Source organism: Alnus glutinosa, chromosome 1 (genome assembly GCF_958979055.1).
Source record: "Alnus glutinosa chromosome 1, dhAlnGlut1.1, whole genome shotgun sequence".
Taxonomy (NCBI): domain Eukaryota; kingdom Viridiplantae; phylum Streptophyta; class Magnoliopsida; order Fagales; family Betulaceae; genus Alnus; species Alnus glutinosa.
Window position 1 is genome coordinate 42,361,038 of NC_084886.1, and position 16,162 is coordinate 42,377,199.

The 16,162-nt window shown below is 39.0% G+C and overlaps 1 protein-coding gene across 1 annotated transcript; it reads right to left on the reverse strand.

The window, feature by feature from the left end:
- Positions 1-2,087: 2,087 nt before the first annotated feature.
- On the reverse strand, positions 2,088-3,573 carry LOC133882321 (probable membrane-associated kinase regulator 1). Its single transcript, XM_062321466.1, has one exon. It carries the CDS (start codon positions 3,360-3,362, stop codon positions 2,367-2,369), a length of 996 nt encoding a protein of 331 aa, XP_062177450.1. The 5' UTR covers positions 3,363-3,573; the 3' UTR covers positions 2,088-2,366.
- Positions 3,574-16,162: the final 12,589 nt, after the last annotated feature.

Consider the following 16,162-nt stretch of genomic DNA (forward strand, 5'->3'; position numbering starts at 1 on the left):
TTCTTATTTCCAATTTTTTTTTTTTTTTTGATATAACTGCTTATCTCCAATAGTGTTACAATACCAATGCAAAAATAACATATAAATAATTCAATACTCTGGGATTTTTTATTTTTTTTTTTATTTTTTTTTAGGTACATTGAAATCGAATTACAAATCAAACTAAAAGCAAATAAAAGAACTATAAACCTAATAAACTAGTGAGAGGTGGATCTTTCCCACTTACAATAAGAACAGAAGAAAAAAGAGGAACAATAGAAATGCGGCCAGAAAAAAGATCTGGCTACGGCCCAATGTGCTACTGAATGAGCACAGAAGTTTGCACTTCTATTGAGATTAAATCAAAGAGAATTTTTTTTTGACACAATTAAGCTTGAGATTTTTCTAATTGATAATGCCAATTTTTATTTTATTTTTAGTTGATAATATTTGAATCATTGGCAAAGTTTTTCTTTAAAATGAATTGAAGAAATTTTCTCCAATCTAGCCTACTAAACTAAGAGCATTCGTAGTGAAGTCGTCTGTTTGACGACATTACCAAAATCGGACGATTTTACTCAACATCTTGTCTCCAACGAGCTAGTTAACACCATCGTCAAATTAAGGATTGTTAGAAACCTTCGTCTGATGAGACGAGGGTTTCATCGATCGTCTTTTGATTTTTTTCAATTTTTTATTCCATCTCTTTTTTCTTACTTTCCTATTCATCATTGTTTCAGATGCGACGATCGAAGTAGGATCCTTCCATTCGACAGGTCATATGGATGGCCGGTTGGGAGCGGAGCACCAGCGTGGCGAGCTGTTCAAGCAGAGATACGACAAATCATCGACGAACCACATCGTGACTGACCCAGTTCCCGTCGGCGTTACTAGCGTTGATAATCCGGCCGATTTTGCTCCGGCCCTCAAAAATCCGGTACCCAGGGTTGATAATCCGGCCGATTCCACTCCCATCGTCAAAAATCCAACCGATTCTCTCATGTTTTTGCTCCCGCCGATCTACTGGAGGGTTCTATTTTTTTAATTTTATTTTTATAAAACTAATAAAAAAATTAGTATTTATTTGAAGTAGTAGACATTTGAAGAGTTTCGTATTTAGAGTTTTAAAAAATGAGGTAGTTAAAATAACAAAAATGATATTTTTTTGTCAAAATTTTAGCAAATTTTAACAAGTTCACTACAAATGCTCTAACATGTGCCAAAAACATAACCAGTCTTTTAAATTATCTCCAAAATAATTTAAAATTACTTATTTGAGAAAATTTTGTCCTATGCAATATTAGGACTTAGAAGCTAGAACTAGTCCCACCGCTCAACGTTCACTGAGGTTCACATAACACTTATTAAAAAATATACATATTTTTCAAAGATGCTTTTCTTGATTTAAACTCAAGCAATTAAACTAAAAATCAAAGGAAAATTAAACAATATTATTTTGAGGTCGAGATAATATATAAAAAGATCAATGATTTGGACGAGTAGCAACCTTAAAAGAGAGCGCATACCTAACAATACTGTTTTAAAATTCAAATTCAAAGTTGAAGAAGATGTCATAAATGGAAAGTTCGTGGCAGCTGCCCCCGTACAATAATATCACCGTCTTATCCGACAAGAAAATTAAGCTGAAGCTTCATTAATTCTGACGCACATGGGGGCTGCTTCCAGGCACCAAAAACAAAAACCCACAATTTTTTTTTTCCAAAAGAGTATCACAAAGTCTGAAATTCAAGATCCACATAGAAAAGGGCACGCAAACATTTTCCAAAGGACTGAAGGAGCAAAGTCGAAAGGGGGTTAAAATGACGAATGGATTTTGTTTTTTTTTGTTTTTTCTTTCTTTCTATAATAACGAAGAGAAATTTAAAATAATATGCACATCCTATATTAACATACAGATAAATCAAAATTCAGCCTGGAGATTAGAGCTTCAGCCAATAATAAGGAAAAGATTCCCCTTTTATCAGATGAAGCTGACAGATGAACTTAACTATGGCGTAACGAGAAAAGATAAAAAGTTATCAAACTAGAATCAATTCCTAGAACAAAAAAAAAAAAAAAGAAAGAAAAGAATCAAATCCTAGAAAAGGTTTCGAGTTCCAATGACTAACAGTCACAGTCGCAGGCTTGGATTTTGATGCCAAAATCTACGAGCAAAGCCAAAATGAACGTGCCGTCCCACCAATATCATCAGGTCCATCACATTCACATGCATCATTCACGTCTCAGGCGAGAAAGAGAAAAAGAAAAAGAAAAGGTAAATACATTTTTTTTTACCTCTTAAACACTAAAAAGAAAAAGAAAAGGTTAAACAATTACACCGATCCAAGAACCAGAATTAAATATCAGTTAATATTTATTCTCAAACTTCAAATCTCGTTACTGACCATAGACTTGCTCTGGATCATTGAATTCTTGCAATGAGCAATGGCGCCTTGAATAGCGCTCTGCAACTCCTCCATCGACGATGTGTCGGCGTGGGACATCCCTCCGGCCCTACCCGTACCCATAAACCCATTCCGACTAAGCACGCCAGAGTGACTCGGCGAAGACCGCATCGACGACGGACAGCTCGAAACGCAGCTTCTCCTTCGTGGGTACCTCAAATTTCCTGAGAAAGAATGAGAAAACCCACCGCCATTCTCTTTGCTCGCACTTTTGCCCGATATTTCTGTGTCTTTCTCAGATCTCTCTGCTTTCACTGACAAAGGCACAGTAGTGGTAGGCCTTAGAGTAGTAACTCCCCCCAGTTTTTGTTGCTGTTGCTGCTGCTGCTGCTGCTTTTGCGACAGCTTTTCATACAACGGCTTAACTTTCTTCAAGTACTTCCTAATAACCTCTTTAGCCGTAGCGCTCACTCTTTTAACGGACGATCCGGATACGTTATCGGCGTCTCGGTTCTTGGGTTCTTTTCGGAATACCGATGAGAATCGTGACAGTGAGAAGTACTTGCTCTTCTTGATCTGGTGGTTAGGGTTGTGAAGGCGCTTGAGCTCGTCGTCTTCGGTGACCGAGCTGGGCCTGGACGAGTCGCACTCGGCGAGCAACGCGAGGTCGCTGTTGAACGATGAGTGGGAGTCGTTGGAGCTGCCGGTGGAGTCACGCGAGGCCGTCGTGTCGGAGGCGGAGGAGGTGCTTGAGGAAGCGAGGAGTGTTCGGACCATGGAGAGGCGGGGAGAGAGGTGGAGAGGCAAGAGCTGGCCCTTGTAGAAGAGCTCGTCGGCCGGGCAGAGAGCGGTGGAGGATTTGCGAGGGGACAGAGAAATGGTGAACTCGAAGTCTGAGGATGAAGAGGAAGAGAAAGAGTGGGATGGTGACGGTGGGAGAGTGTGGGATTTGGTGACTCTCTGTGTTCTTCTCCCCATCGTTGATGCTACATTATCAGTCGATCTGCGTTTGAGAGATGGGATTGAGAGCAAGTTTGGGAGGGACCAGATGGGCGTTTCTTATAAATGGTTTTGACAATTACTTTGTTACTGTCCCACGCGCAGAGATGGGCGCTTCGACACCACGTCCCACCAGTTTGTTACTTCTGTACGTTATATTATTGCTGGTTTTGGAGATTTTTGGATCTGGGTTCTGAATCGAATGGGTCACATGGGATTTTGAAACGTTTCTTTCTTCTTCTTTTTTTTTTTTTTTTTTTTTTTCCTCTCTCTCTCTCTCTCTCTCTCTCTCTGTGGGTGTGCTCTATGCATTTGTGTGATACAGTCATGTGTTGTGATTACATAATAGGGTTAGGTCTCACGTGCCTTAAACGTGAAAGGTGGGGCTTAGATCATGGGTTAAAAAGGTTAAGCTTTATATTTTATAGGGCGGGTATCTTTCCTCGTTAAAATTCTTACTTAAGAAAAGGCAGGGTGCTCTAATTACTAATTAGTGGGAGCAATGTGCTGGCTCAGATCACAGTTGTTCCATCTGTGAAATAACATTATTTTTTTACATTCTTTTGGTGGGGTCTTTAGACCCTTTATTACACAGCTGTTTAGGCTCTACAAGATGTGATTTTTAATTATGATGATTACTGATTAGTAAGTGGTGACTTGTGTTCTTACACTATATTGCATGCAGAGGTGTGGGTCAACGTGACTTTTTTTTTTTTTTTTGATAATGGGTCAACGTGACTTTGTTCTTAGCTAGCCTGCTTAATTTTCTCCATTCTTCTTCATATAACTTCTTCTTCTTTTTTGAGAAATTTTCGGATGGTTTTTATATGAAATCAAATGGCAGATGCTTTGCATATAAGGAAGATTAATTTATATGGTACTTTATTAATATTAATTATGAAATTTTATCAATTTAATTAATTAGTCTACATGCAGCTTTAGCTGGCCTTCTAAAATAATGACGTGCGAATTATCTCAGTATCGAGGAAATTAAATTCACGTGAGAGAGAAGAAACATAAGGAAGATTAATTTATATGGTACTGTATTAATTAATATTAATTTATGGGGGACGACGGTTATTGTATTACAAGTGAGATTAGATTCTCAAGACTAGATGATAATCCCAACATATATAAGCAACTTCTTTGTTATGCGAAGAAATATAATTGCTGCGACTGCGAGGCAAATGAGCATTGGGCACCGGAGCACTTGTTCTTGAAACTTTGCTGCAATCTAATAGTTAATTTTGGGTGTAAAAGATACAATTAATTATCATTTGTACCTTAATTAAATACATCGAAGTAAAGTGCAAACTCCAATCGAGGATGCCTGTTACACAAACAAAATAAGCAAGGGAGCTCATTGGGTCTGCCTTGAGCGGGATCATTCTGATATTTAAGTTAGGAGAAATTATCCCTACACTCATTTCTCACAACAGCCCCACAATAAGCTGACTTGACTGGTAATATTTTATTATTTTTTTTGTTTATTTTCTTTTCTTTTTATAAAAAAATAATAAAATATTACCAGCCACGTCAGCTTGTTGTGGGGCTGTTGTGAGAAACGAGTGTAGGGATCATTTCTCTTAAGTTAGTGTAAGACTCCGAAAAATAAAATTTTTTGAAGGTAGGGATCATCTTGATACTTTTTTTTTTTTTTTTTTTTAACATGATAATCATGAAACTCCATTAATCGAAAAAACAGATACAGAAATTGATCCCATAAAGCTAGGGATCTAGGGACACACAAGCTTCCCTAAAAACAATGCTGGAAATACTACTAAGAACATCCTCCAGCCAACACATATCATTCTTATTACAGATTGCCTCTTTTGCTAGAATATGGGCTGCCAAATTTGCCTCTCTAAGAGCAAGAACAAAAAGACAAGAGCGAAGACCCAATTTCTCCATGTGAATACTCTCAATGAAATGGCCAGTATTGAAAGATAAGGAGGATCAGAATTACTGCTACAACGTAACCTTTGCTGCATCCCCTTCACAAATGGCATAAAAAAAACCAGCCTCCGTACTGAATTTTACCGCTCCTAATGCTGCAATAGTCTCTGCAAGGTCAGCATCAGCTTTTATTTTCTGAAAAAAAACTCCGAGCACCCAAAAATTGGCCCCTACAATCCCTTGCAATGATCCCCACCCCAATATATCCTTCCTTTTTGTTAACAGTTGCATCCCAATTTATTTTGATAAAGGCTGAAGGAGGGGGACACCAAACAGCACGATGGGCATTTTGATTCAGGTTGGAAACACTTGACTGTTGTGGAAACTCCATCTGTTGGCAATCTTTGTATTCAACCAAAGATTTGAGGGCATCATAAAATACTTCATCTGGGTGTGTAAAAAGCCCTTCAAACAACATTTTGTTCCTCCTGAACCAAATAGCTCGGGCCACAGAGACCAATAATTCCACCTTATCCTTATCAAAGCTATAAATACAGTGCTCAAAAAGCTCCCGAAAAGAAAGGACCTCCTAGCTACATTTTTGGAAAGGAGATAACTTACACCCCCACACGTCTTGAGCAGCAGGACAAGCCCAAATTGCATGGATTAGTGTTCTTTTTCGCTCAAACAGAAAGGGCAACTGGCATCCTCTAAAACCTTTTTTTTTCCGCAAATTTTCCTTAGTAGGAAGCACCTCATGACATGCCCTCCAAGAGAAAATCTTTACAGCATTTGGTACAGTTAGAGCCCATAAAGTCTTCCAAGCAAACTGATCTGGCTTTGAGCTAGAGCTTTGGGCTGCCAAAATCTCCTGTGCTTCCTTTCCCAAGTGATATGCGCTTCTCACAGAAAAAACGCCATTTGAAGTGCCACGCCAAATTAAACGATCCTGCAGAAACATAGGACTAAGAGAAATGTTTGCAATAACTTCTGCTTCTTCAACATTGAACACGTTCTGGATCAAATCCCACTTCCAAGATTTAGAAAGTGGATCAATCAAAGAAGACACTAAAGAGTTGCTATCCAAGAGACAAGGGCAGGACTGAACCTTATAAGTGGTAGGGGTAGGAATCCAACAGTCACCCCATATTTTAATACTCTGGCCATCCCCCACCCTCCATAATAAACCTTGTGAAAGAAGCTCCTTGGCATTCCAAATACTTTTCCAGGCAAATAATGGTTTATTGCCTAAAGAAGCTTTCAAAAAATCTCCATGTGGAAAATACTTAGCTTGAATGACTGTCGCCATTAAAGAGGAAGGATTTTGGAGAATCCTCAACCCTTGCTTGGCAAGCATAGCCTTGTTAAACAGCACCAGATCTCTGAAACCCATCCCTCCCACAAATTTTGAGCGCCCCATACGTTCCCAATTAATCCAGTGAATTCTGGAATTTTTGTTCATATGACTCCACCAGAAATTCTGCATCATACTGTTGATATCCTTACAAAGGGAGATGGGAAGCTGAAAAACTCCCATACAATAGGTCGGTATAGCCTGTACAACAACTTTTAACAAGATTTCCTTACCAGCTTGAGATAGAAAATAGTTCTTCCAATTGCTAATCTTCCTCCACACCCTGTCTTTAATAAAGCTAAAAGTCTGCTCCTTTGATCTACCCACAAAAGAGGGGAGCCCAAGGTAAGTGTCAATCCGATGAGCCTCAGATAATTCAGAGAGCCTCAATATTTCCTGCCTCCTATCCATACTTGTATTCCGACTGGGAAAAAAAAAAAAAAAAAGATGTCTTCTGGAGATTCAGTTTTTGACCTGAACCCTTCTGATAAATGTCCAAAATCCTCATAATTCTCCTCCACTCAACCGAGTTTGCCTTACAGAAAATAATATTGTCTTCAACGAAAAATAGATGACTCAAAGTAGGCCCTCTAAACGAGGTAGGAACACCAGTGATAACCCCATTCTTTTTTGCCTGCTGAAGAAGAGCACTTAGGGCTTCCGCACAAATAATGAAGAGATAAGGGGAGATGGGATCCCCTTGGAGGATGCCCCTAGACGGTCGAATATCACCAATTGGACAACCATTAATAATGATGGAGTATGAAACTGACTGAACACATCACATTATCAAATGTATCCATCTTTTTGCAAATCCCAGTCTGCGCATAACCGCCTCCAAAAATGCCCATTCAACCCGATCATATGCTTTACTCATGCCAAGTTTAAAGCCCATAAATCTCGTTTTACTCCACATTTGGGTTTGCATAGAGTGTAATGTCTCAAACGCCACAAGAATATTATCTGTAATCAGCCTCCTTGGAATAAAAGCACTATGTGTACAAGAAATAATATATGGCAACACTACTTTCAGTCTGTTAGCCAGCACTTTAGAAATTAACTTATACAAGACATTGCAGAGGCTTATTGGTCTAAAATCATAAACAAATTCAGCTTGTAATTTTTTTTTGAATAAGGTTTATATGAGTTTTATTAACTACATTATTCATCATACCTGTATTGAAAAAATGTAGAATTGCTACGCACACCTCCGTATGGATAGTAGTCCAATTTTGAAGAAAAAAACTCGCCGAAAAACCATTCAGACCTGGTGCTTTCAAAGGATCCATTTGCTACACCACCTCAGAAATTTCTTTCACATTGAACTCTGCTAGAAGTTTTTGATTCATCATTGGAGTTACTTTTTCTTCTAGAGCTCCCAAACAACCATCTAGGTCAAGATCAGAACCAGCCGTAAATAATTCAGAGAAATAATTGACAAAAGCAGCTTCAATTTCCTCTTTTGATGTACAAACCTGGCCCCCTACATCCTTTATCACCTCAACATTTTTCCTGCGATGTTTCTGACTTGCACAGGCATGGAAGTATTTTGAATTTTGGTCACCAAATCTCAACCAATTCTCCTTTGCTCTTTGCCTCCAATGCAGTGCTTCCTGCTGAAGAAAAGAGTGCAGTTCTTCTTTAACAGGCTGTTCTTTTTCCAGCAACAAGGATTCCTCCTCCATTTGGATTGAATGAAGCTCTTGTGTTTTCTTCTGAATCTGCTCTGCTAAATTATTATCTGACTTTCTTACCCATTGCTGCAGAACCCTTCTACAACCCTTCATAGTGCGTTGGATAGTCATCCATGGCTGAGTCCTATAGTGTTTAACCTTCCACGTTTTTTTGATTATTTCTCCATATTCTGGCCTTTTAGACTAGCTTGCTTCATAACAAAAATTATAGGATTTCTTCCATTTGATGTCCTGTGACGTAGAAAAATTAACCAACAAAGGATTGTGGTCTGAGGACACTCTAGCCAACACTTCCACCTCAATAACATTGAAAATCTTGTTTCATGCAGCATTTGCTACTACCCTGTCCAGACGTTCCCAGGTGACCTCGTTGCCATATCTATTATTACACCAAGTAAATCTTGGCCCTATAAAACCCACATCAATTAGGTGACAATCATCTAACGCACATTGAAAATCCCGCATCTGACTACGGGGTCAGATGGAATTATTGGATTTTTCTGCTACTGTTAGGATTTCATTGAAATCCCCTACACACATCCATGGAGCGGGAGTCAAGTTTGATAAAAATTTGAGAAGGCTCCAAGCTTCCTTCCTCTTCGCAGCATCTGGATGACCATAGAAACAGGTGATCTTTCTAGTAGGTACATTTTGATTATCCATCAGCACAATATTAATATGACGACGGCTATAATTTTGAATCTCTATACGAATATCAGAATTCCCGAAGAGAAGTAGACCCCCACTACGGCCTTTGCAATCAACAGCAAAACAATTATCAAATCTCAGCTTTCTTCGAACAAAATCCACATTTTCCTATAACATCTTGGTTTCCATGAGGAAAACAAGATGGGGTTTCTTTGTGTTCACCAAATTGGTGAGCGTTTGAACTGTCCGGGGGTTCCCAAGACCCTGGCAGTTCTAGCTCAATAGAATCATGGTGAGGGGCGGGGCTGTGCAACAGCCACCGTCTGAAGCCCCACATGATGGGGTGAAGAGACAAAAGAGGAACGACCTCTCTTTGGAGCCATAGGTTCACCGAAAGAAGCCGACTCCCCTGCCTCTACCGGAACTACCCCTCCAGAGCCTACTACTAACTGGGCTCCATCTGTCAAGACCCCACGAGCTCTCTTCTAATGAAGTTAACCAAGTTGAGATGAGAAGTAGTGAACCAACTTATGCCGAGTGTTTGGCTTTGATCAAGTTTACGGACGATTACTTGCAACCAGGACTCATTAAGCATAACAGGCCTTTGTTCATTTCAGGATACCTTAATGGATTGGAGATAACAAGAATCATGATAGATGGGGGATCGGCTGTGAATCTCCTACCTTTGAGAATGCTAAAACGTCTCGGGATTGCTATTCATCGATTGGCCCCAAGCAATCGACTTATCCAAGGATTTAACCAAAGTAGGCAGAGGTCTCTGGGCATTGTACGACTTGAATTAAAGATCGAGGAATTGGAGGATACCATACCTCTTTATGTCATTGATGCGGAAACATCAAACAATGTTCTACTTGGGCAGCCTTGGATGCATGATAATTGTGTCGTCCCTTCTACTTATCACCAATGTTTCAAGTAAACCAAAGGTGGTGAGCAGAAGAGGGTGAAAGCAGATGCGAATCCTTTTAGCGAAGCAGAAGCGTATTAGCAGATGCTACATTTTATTTATCCGAAGATGAAATAAATGCTACAAAGCTCAAAGAGAAAGGGATTTCGACCTCAAACGACCAATCGACCCCTATGATGCCATCAGAAGAGAGGCTATAAAATAGGTGAAGAAGTTCGAAAAGTTGAAGATTAAGCAAACAACTCCTGATACGAAGAAGGCCCCTAAAAAGCCTGCTTTCCGTTTCGTCCCAAAAAGTCACAGGAAGCATGGGCGGTCTGATCTCCTGTTCTCAATGATGGATAGCTCCGAAGGAGGGAGCTGATGTTACGCTAAAGGTAGTAGATCTTGCTTCAGGCTAGCAGATGGAAGTGCTATCTTCGGGCGTAGATCTTGCTTTCATCGATTCCCTTACTCGTACGCTGGTCGAGCTTTTCAGTCTTCTTCTCCCTCTAAAAAAGCTGATGTCTAATGAGGGTTCTCTAGGCTTTGATCCAGTATGGAGCCAACGTCGAAGTATAAGTCATGGTTGACAAAACCCGTTGACCATGATCTTTAGTAGAAGAAGAAGACTTTCGAACCTTCGAACTGGAGAGTAGTGCAGCCAAAGGAAGTTCCTGCTGTTGTGAAGGAGTGGACACAGACAATCCAACGTGGCTCAATTCCAACCTTGCGTTATTTCCACTGACAACACGTGGGTGATATGTGTTTGTCCTTGGGTCTTTTTCCAATGTTACTTCAACTTCTCCTGGAGCGAAGACTTGATACACCATTTTCTGCTTAATCGGATCTCAGCTGCCCAAGTACCTTTTGGAATATGGACTATCCACCTTGAGACCCGGGTCATTTGAGGAACCCGGTTTTGTTTGGGCCTGCTGAATACTGGTCTCCTGAAATTTTTGTTTTTTTGAGCCCTCTGTACCCATTCCACCAATAAGCCCATCTGTTGCGGAATTAAAGTCCTACATCTCATCAAACTGCTTAATATTCAGTTTCCTTTTTGAAACCGTATTCTCCTCTTCTGCATTGGAAACGGTTGTATTTTTCCAAAAAACCACTAGATACGTTATGAGAGTCTGACCCGTCCCCTTGTTTCTTCCTCTTTCCCCTTTTTTCATCCTCCACTTCAATTGCATGGCATGAAAGCCGGGATTTTTCCTTCATTACTCCATCCATTACTGAGATCACGAGCATTACCAAAGTGGAGGTAGACTCTCGGATTTTCAGGAAACTTCCCAATTCAACCTCCTTCCACTGCTTCCTAGGGTTGCAGCTGGAGAGACTCCCTTCCCCACCAGAGCTGGTCACTGCCTCGTCGGAGTAGGGCCCCTTTTCTTCATTTGGGGACTGATCAGCCATCCCATTTTCACCTTTTGCTTGTCGGCCCCCGTTGAGCAACAGCAAATACCCGAAGCCAGTTGCCATAGGGGTAATTTTCATCAGAGCCATGAGGTCAATGGGCACCAATCTTGCTACAGCCCAATCGCCCATGTTTCACCACTCCACACATGAAACAAAAACGGGGTAGTTTCTCATATTTGAAAGGGATCCAAATGGATCGACCTTGAACATGAAGCATTCTCCCCTTTGGCAACGGCTTGGTCAGATCAAGCCAGACTTTGACCTGAAGAAACTCCCCCCAACCTGCTTCTCCCTCCATTACATCAACATCCTTCACCTTTCCCACTAAGGCTCCCATCTTGAGACCAACGTCTCTGGCCATGCAAGCAAGAGGCAACTTGTACATGTGAACCCAGAATGCTGCCGTATCGAAATTCATCTCTGCCAGAGAGGTCAAGCCATCAAATTCTGCTAGGTAGACTAGATTTCTGTCAAAGAGCCAGGGTCTGCCCTCCAATATTCGCATTTTATCGCCTATATTTTCAAACTCGACGACAAACATATTATCTCCAATTTAACGGAAAGCTACTTCACTCGAAGGACGCCAAGCACGCATCAGCGGAGCCCTTAGGAAATCCTTCGTCACCACCCTGTCCGCCAGTAGTTTTCCAATCAAGCAATCTTTTCCTATGGTCACATGTGGTTGAATCTCCGAGGCATCCAAGGAGACACCAGAATTTTCATCCTCTAAAAAAGAAAACTATCCCCACATAGAGGACAGATCTTCCTCCACTACGTGAGGATCCATGCTCTCAATAAAGAAAAAACTTCACAATCAAAAAGACACTGCAACACCTCCAAGTCCAAACAAGAGACTGGAGAAACACACCTTCATCCTTACAGTCTAGAGATAACTTTCGGGCGAAGAAAAAATTTAGCTAAAACAGATCATTCTGATACTTAAGTCAATGTAACAGCTTGAAAAATAAAATCTTTATAAAAATACAAACTCTTTTAAAAATACATGTGATTTCAAAACGTATAATCCTTGTGTGTATATATTTAAAAATAAAAAATAAAAGAGGATCGATCCCCCTCCCCCTATTTAGAATATCTATCTTGGTACCACAGAAACTCGATTGTGAGAGATTGAAACCTAAAAAGTCAACCTTCATCCCTTTTAATCCTAAGAACCTTAGAGAAAATTTGTTTGCACGAGTTTCTAGCATCCAAGTGTGTGTGAGTGGATGAGAGAAGATAGTAGAGCCTAAAAATTGAAGATTCTGATCATTCCAAGAGATTGTCCCTTCTCGACCTTTCTTTTTAAGGTAAACCAATGAACCCTTCGTCTTGTTGATTTTCTCTTGTATGATTCTTCCTTTACATATTGATTGGTGATTTAAATCTTGTTTTGGGAATCAACTAGATGTTTTAAAAGAAAAATGATATAATTTATTTCAAAGTTAGTTAATACTTTATGTGTTTGGTTGTATATTGGGTCTTCAAATAAAGGTTATGGTTTTATACGAAGAGTTCAATGATTTTTATTAGATAAATATTCTAAACAAGTGTTCAAACGTTATTCTAAAAATTCACACATACACATTGTTTCTTGTATGATTGGTTTCGGTAACCAATGTGATAGACTCTGGGTGATTTTTGTATCAATAGTATAATCTTGACACATTAAACCGAACATTTAAAGGAGTTGTGCAAACCTTGAGGACAGTTAGTTTTGATTGTATTGCATGCTAAGGGCTCAAAAAAACCCAAATCTAGTTTATCAACAATGGCGAAAACATGATCAAATGATCCTCAGTGTCCTACTTTCTTCATTAGCTAAGTCAATACTCACTCAAGTAGTAGGCCAATCAACATCTCGGGCTCTTTGGGAAGCCTTGGAGAAAATGTTCAAGGCCAAATCTCAAGGCTGTATTGGGTTCAACTGACTACCTTCAAGAAAGGAAGTCTTTCAATAGCAGATTATTTCACGAAGATGAAAGAATTTGCAAATACCTTGGCTGCTATTGATAAACCACTCTCTAATTGTGAAGTGGCCTCCTATGTCTTGGTTGGACTGAGCTCTGAGTATGATTCTTTGGTTGATCCCATATTGCTTGAGTATCTCTATGGTCATCTTCTGACCTTTGAATCTCATCTGGAACAACATATTCCAGCAGTTGATATTGGCCTCCCTTTAACCAACATTGCCACAAAAGGATCAAATAACTGTGAATCAGGCTATACAAACTTCTCCAACAATACTGGGAGAGGATCCTTTAATTTCTCTTGCGCACAAGGTAGAGGCAATGGTCGTGGGCATGGACCACCTCATCAGCTGTCATCATCATTCAATAGCCGTCCCCTATGCCAAGTATGTGGAAAACAAGGGCACACGGCAATCAAGTGCTATTGCTGCTTTGATCACTCTTACCAGAGGGTTGACTCAAGCTCTTTGGCTGCTTACATGGCAGCACCATCTAGCCAACCGAACTTATCTTGATATCCTAACACAGCAACTACCAACCATATGGCAGTAGATCTCCATCATTTGAACCTCCACTCAGATGAGTACACTGGACATGAGCAAGTTCGAGTTGGTAATGGACAAGGTTTTAAAATTTCACATATTGGTGCCTCTAATTTGCTACATAAACACAATCTAAGTTTACCCAATATGCTTCATGTTCCTCGACTTACAAAGAATTTAATTTCAGTGCATAAACTTGCTCATGACAATAATGCAATACTTGAATTCCAATCTGATTTATTCTGTGTTAAGGACCGAGCAACGGGGGCTATCCTCCATCAAGGCACGAGTAGAAACAGGCTGTATCCCCTGATCCCATCAACAAAGAGCCATTCCTCACCTTCTGCCCATATTGGTGAAAGAACTACAGTTGATCAATAGTGACTACTAAAAATTGATTCAATAACGTGGATTTTAAATTTATATAACAGCTCGTAATAGAATGAATATTTGCATAATAGGATTATATAGAGGGTGTTGAACCTCAAGGACTGTGGTGATTAAACTGATTATGAAGTATTTAAGATTTTATCCAATTTAATTCGGAAAAGATATATATATTATATATAACTAAATTAAACTAATAACAACTAAAGTAAAGATAAAGATAGAAGAAGAAGTATAGAGAATTGATTTCATTCAAACCATATACCAATGAAAGATTTTGTCTCACACATGAATTCTTTATATATGCATAATATGAGCGCGTAATAGTTGTCAATCATACGATGACCTCGACATGAAAATACTTTTGTTAGGAAATAGTGATAAGGCATCTTAGTTTTGCACCAATCGTTCACCTAACATCTACTTGTGAAACGATTCATGTTTCCTAGCATGCCCTATAAAATCTCTCTAATAAGCATACATAAGACATGAAAATACTTTGATTAGGAAATAATAATAAGGCATCTTAGTTTCAAACAAATCATCATCCACGTAAAATTACACTACAATGAAATGCATCTAAACTACAAAGACGTGGAGTGATTCGTGTTCCTTAGCGTGTCCTATAAATTGACTCTAATAAGCATGCTTGAACTTATATAAAAAAGCATCATTGTATAGCCATTGTTCCCTCAATCACAGAAAAATGGAACGTTTGATGTTATTCAAGAATCAAAGAATTCTCATAGACAAGATAAACTTTTCTATATGAATAAATATAAACTTTAAGAACAATTAACAAATGTTTTGCAATCCTCTAGGCTACACAATCATTATATATATCCAGAAAAACTTAAGAAAAACACAATCCAACCATGACACTTAGAAAGAATTATATCAAGAACCTACAGAAAATTAGTTACTCATGAAGGATTTGGAAATCTCTTATAGAAGAAGAGAAAACTATTTCCTATAGCACTTTGGAACTATGGATCATGCTCATGCCTTCTTTCAAAATACTAGAGAATTGAAAAAGAAAACTAAAAACTACACCTCTGGAAATTACACTAAAAAAAGATGCATCTATTTATAAATCTAAGCTACTGGAAAAATAAGCTAAAAGATACATGAAATAGAACTAAAGCTAAAAAAAATAAACGAAGAAAGCTCTCTGGAAAAAATGAACTAAAAGTTGCACTACCCTCTCTCCCTTTTACATCTCACAGCTGCCTCCTATTTATAGAGGAATGAGATTACAAATATCAAGGGAAGGGGAAAGAAAGTCGGTGCCCAGGAGTGATTTCCAGCCACACAACATGAAAAATGTCTTCATTTGATTTCAGCCGCACAACACAAATGTCGTCATTTTTCTGCAGATATTTCAGAATCGGTGGCGCTCGATCACCACCTTTTTGGCGATCGATCCATTTTGCGACCGATCGCCATTTTGGGCGATCGATCTTTTTCAATTTTTGCAATGATCGATTTTCAGCATTTGGGGCTCAATCTACTTGATACTTTTCAGCTTTTTTTGATGTATTGTAGGCCTAACTTCAATGATTTTGCTTGTGTTTTCCATTAGGACATAAAAAAAAGATAAAACACTCAAACATAACAAAACATTATATTTACAATATAAATTAAGGTTTAACATATGTGAATTAAGGGGCTTTAAATGTAAACATTCAACGCTTATCACACCTCCAAACTTACATAATACTAGTCCCTTAGCATTACAACAAGAAATGAAATTTAACAAAATATAAACAACTACTATAACTCCTATTTTGTGGAAAAGACAATTGCATTGCCACATACAACAAGCCTTTTAAACCCCTAGGCATTCCTAGTGGACGAATGAAGTTTTGTAAGGGTTTAGCAGAAATGATACCCACAAACATTTTTTTCTTTTTTCTTTTTTAGTCATGTTATCCCTAAGAATAGAGTATCATCAAAACTAAGGTT